The sequence below is a fragment of the Oryza brachyantha genome, chromosome 9 (genome assembly GCF_000231095.2).
Source record: "Oryza brachyantha chromosome 9, ObraRS2, whole genome shotgun sequence".
Lineage (NCBI taxonomy): Eukaryota > Viridiplantae > Streptophyta > Magnoliopsida > Poales > Poaceae > Oryza > Oryza brachyantha.
Genome location: NC_023171.2, coordinates 6,660,570 through 6,665,282, shown reverse-complemented (window position 1 = coordinate 6,665,282; position 4,713 = coordinate 6,660,570). Strand labels below are relative to the sequence as shown.

The 4,713-nt window shown below is 44.0% G+C and overlaps 1 protein-coding gene across 1 annotated transcript; it reads left to right on the top strand.

The window, feature by feature from the left end:
• Window positions 1–647: 647 nt before the first annotated feature.
• LOC102715788 (protein ACCELERATED CELL DEATH 6-like) lies at window positions 648–4,366 on the top strand. Its single transcript, XM_040527366.1, is given in 4 exon segments — window positions 648–856; window positions 2,190–2,223; window positions 2,929–3,555; window positions 3,647–4,366. Coding segments are annotated over 4 exon segments (1,590 nt in total).
• Window positions 4,367–4,713: the final 347 nt, after the last annotated feature.

The following is a 4,713-nucleotide window of genomic DNA, read 5'->3' as shown; positions in this document are numbered from 1 at the left end:
TCGTCTTCACTAAGGCTCTCGCTCCCGGCCAGTTGCGGAGGCAATGGCTTCTTCAAGCAACGCCGGAAAATTTCCAGATGATGACCAGCATCCATCCTCCGCATCGAGCTGTGAAACTACAGACGCCGATTCATACGAGTCGTACCTTCGTTTACGAAGGAACACGAGCATGATCAACGGTTGCGGCGATTTAATTATAGCCGTTCCTGACGACGACGACGACCAACAGGTAGATGTTCTTTGCTACTACTGCGTGCGGAGGCTGAGGCCGCCATTGCCATCATCAACGACTGTGAGGTCAGAGCGAAGCACGCCGAATGGACACCAAGCTCAAGATGGTGCAGAGGCAGGTCATCGGCCCTCTGAACTGTACTACTTAGCACGTCATGGTATCTGCTCCCGGTGCATAAATGTCATCTACAACAAGATCAAGGAAGAGCTAACCCACCTTAGAGGTGACAATCACACGCACGTCATTCTATTGTTTTACCATATATGCATCCCAGGGAATTAATAACGTAATTAATTAATTAACAATGCAATCGCAGGCGATGGGGGCTAAGCAGGGGATGAAAAGCGTTGTTAGGGAGCAGAACGAGCGTGGGGAGACGATCTTGCATGAGGCAGTTCGCCGTGCTGACAAGGACATGGTTCGTCAGCTCATGAGCCTGGATTCAACGCTGGCTCTTGTTTCAAGTCAGGAGGACGCTTCCCCGTTGTACCTAGCCATCTCTCTCGGATACCACGACATTGCCCAGATGATGTACAACAAAAGTGGTGGTCAACTATCCTGCTCCGGACCAAACGGACAAAATGGGTTGCACGCATCTGTTCTAAGGAGCGGAGGTATTCATCTGTCATTTGTTTTTTTAATTCGTTCATCTTACATTCACAGTCATTTTCAGTCCATACCTGTCCATTGATTTCTTACATAGATGGCCGGCATCGTAAAATTCTAGTTTCGGCGCAATAAATTAATAATCTGCTGACATACATGATGAAGTAGGTTTACCTTGACGGGTTAGCGATTAATGTGGTGGAATCAGCTGGCCATACAAGGTTCAAATCCTAGCTAGATTTGACGCTGGTTCTTGCTTTCACGACTAATTATTTTCTACGTGGTCAATGGTGATTTTGTCAATCTCAAGATACAATCGACCTAGTGTTCGAAAGGGACTCAAAAATAAACTTACAATTGAATATGACACATCCTAATACTATAAATCCTACAGTAGCCATTCTTTTATTTGTATTTTGTTGCTCAATTCATTTATTCTAAATATTGCATCGTTTCATCACTTTTTATACATCATTTCTTTCTTTGTACAGTCGGTGTTCATTATTCTAAATATTTGTATGCCTACTGGAAGGAATACAATCAGCGTCCAATTCTGTAAGATTTACCGCAAATAAAAGTATTGTTTTGTACTTAGTTCATATATCGCATATTAATATACAGTTATACACCCACCTGGCATGCTTATGTCCATTAGTGCATTATATTTTATATTTCTTTGTTTCACTATTCATTTATGTTTCATATGCAATATACCTATATCTGCAACTGAAATCAAAAGATATTATTCTACACTAGCAATATACTCGTGCATTGCAACAAGCCTATATAATTGATCATGTAGGTGGGGAAAAAGAAATGGGTTTTTAAAGAAACCATTTGATTTTTTTTTTGGTTTTCGTGAAAGCGGTGGTTTTACATGACGTGCCGTGGTGAGGAGGATGGACGACTCTACTTTGAAGTAGTGGAGATTTTTGTGAAAACGGTGATTTTTGTGTGAAGTGTGGTGGGGAGTACGGACAACTCTGTTTTTAGGTAGAAAAGATATATTATAGAATAGGTGAATCATCTATTCTATGGGTTTTCTATATTCAAATACATAAATATTGGAGGGGATTGAAATTATAAATTTCAGAATTCGATTTCAATATTTAAACATTTTGTGCAACATATGATATTTTTTTCAAAATTTCAACTGGTAGAGATTTTTTTTGAGAAATAATATTATTTTAATGGAAAATCGTAAAACTAGAGCTCATCCCAGGAAAATCGCAAATTTAGCGCCCTGTCGGACGGTGAGTGTTTGATTAGAACCTGTCGAACTTCTGTTGTTTGACAGGGGGCCTATCGAACACCCACCATTCGACAGGGCCCACCACCTGACGCTAGGCAGCCTGTCGAACTGTTGCCGGACGATAGAGCCCCCTGTCGAATATTGGTTGTTCCACAGGCTTCTCTCGTGACCCTATCGATGAGGGTTATTGTTCCACAGGCTCCTGTTGAGGGTCTGTCGAACTGCCCCTATTCGACAGGCCCTGTCAAACTCGCAACCCTCCGATCTCCTCTAGTCAACTACTGGCTATTCGATAGAGGGTGTATTGAACTACGGCAGTTCGACAAGACCCTAATTTTGCGAGTTTCTGCAGATGACCTCTAATTTTGTGATTTTTCATTAAAATGATATTATTTCTCAAAAAAATTCACTGGTAGACTATATATCTCCAATTAATGCAGGCCAGAGCCTAACATGGAAGGAGTGCAATATTTATTTTTAAAAATTGCGCCGACTGAAACCTGAGCCTAAGAGATATGTTGGTTTTATTTTCATATTTCACTGCGCTAACACGTTTAACTAAGTGTATACAGTGACCCTAAATAACCAGTTTAGGTCAACACCCCAGCTCAAAATGGTGAAACAGGCTTATTACTTATAAGCATATCACCTCGTTTTTATAGCATTTCACCCAAAGTACTATGGCTGGAGCCGAGGATACACACTAATTAAGCAAACCCAAACTTCTCTAAATCTGCATAGGGACAACTGTCGCTTGCATGGCCCAAACTACAACATGTATGGGCCAAAGAACGATGCACTAATGAGTCTAAATCATAATTAAAGAATATTATGTTAGTTACATCGATCAAGATCCATTTACTAACAGTATTCACACGCACTTGCAGCAATGACAGAAATGCTACTGAACTGGGACAGTACACTCGCCATGAAAAGAGATGAACACAGGAGCACGCCTCTTCACTATGCTGTCTCAGTGGACAACCGTTCATGTATCAACATCTGCTGGTTTCCCTTCTACAGGACGCTGAACGTCCCAATACTTGACCTGTTGAAAGCTAACAGATTTGCAGCGTTCCAGTCTGATCTAACTGGGAAATTCCCCATACACATTGCTGCATCCATGGGCGTCAAGGAGGCAATCTCCATTCTGCTCGAGGAATGCGAAGATTGCGCCGGTCTACGCGACAACAGTGGAAGGACCTTCCTCCATGTTGCTGTGGAGAGAAAGAGGCATAATGTAGTGAAGTTTGCTTGCAAAAACACAGAGTTGTCATGGTTGCTGAATATGCAGGACAGTGACGGGAACACTGCCCTTCACCTAGCTATCCAGGAAGGCGATCTTGGGACATTTGGCTGTCTTTTGGGGAACCAGCAAGTTTGCCTGAATTTAGTTAATAACAATGGGCTTACTCCCCTAGATCTCTCGGAGAGCAAGATTCCTGCACAATTCAGTCTTAGATGGGTAATTAATGGCCATCTCTTGATCACATTGCAAAAGTTTCGTGTGCTTCTTTCACAAATCTCACCTGTATAAATTATTTTTTTTCATGCAGACTGCCATGAACTTGATGTACGAAACACTGAAATGTGCCAAGGCCGAGCGCGGTAACATTCGCAGAGACCGTTTTGAGGCAAAGTACACTCGTCAAGCAGATATCGAGAATGAGTCCCAGCGTCTTACGAAGCTAGCCCAGGTTGCCATCATCGGGTCGGTGCTCATCGCCACGGTCACGTTCGCCGCGGCCTTCACGCTGCCCGGAGGATACCGCTCCGACGACCGCGCCGACGGCGGCGCGGCAACGCTCGCCGGCGGGAGGAGCTACACCTTCGACGCGTTCGTCATCGCCGTCACGCTGGCCTTCGTCTACTCCTCGCTCGCGACGTTCGGCCTCATCTACTCGGCGATGCCGTTCGTGGACCTGGGCGCCCGCCGCGCCTACTTCCGGCGGTCGCTGGGCGTCGTCGCGTGCTCGCTGCGAACAATGGCCGTCTCCTTCGCGCTGGCCGTCTACACGGTGATCGCTCCCGTGGATCGCTGCCTCGCTCTCGTCGTCTCCCTGAGCGCTTCCGTGGTGATGGCGTTCGGGCATCTGAACGTCGTGCAGACGCTTGCTCTCGCGAGAGCATTGCATGCTCGAATGGGGTTCCGTCTGTCAGGGATGCTACTGTTGAGGGTGATGATGCAGCTGGCGTTTGCATACTGGTCCTACCCACTGATTTTTGGGCTGCCGGCGTATCTGAGATCGCATCGGCTCGGTGAGCATCAACCATGAAGTTGATTTATGATGAATGGATCCAGGAGATTTTTTCTGGCCGGACGTGGAGTTGGGTATAGAACCATGTCGTCGTGCCGACCCGACAAATTTGAATGTTACGTGTTCATGTTACATTGGAAAAAATAGTGAAACGTATGTACTGTCTTTGTTTCATAACGTAAGATGTTTAACTTTTTTTTAATGTTTGACCATTCATTTTATTCAAAAATTTAGTATAAATATAAAAAATAATAAGTCGTGCTTAAAGTTCTTTTGATAATAAAGTAAGTCACAAGCAAAATAAATGATATTTCTATAGTTTTTTTAACAAGATAATTGGTCAAACATTGCAAACAAAAAAATCA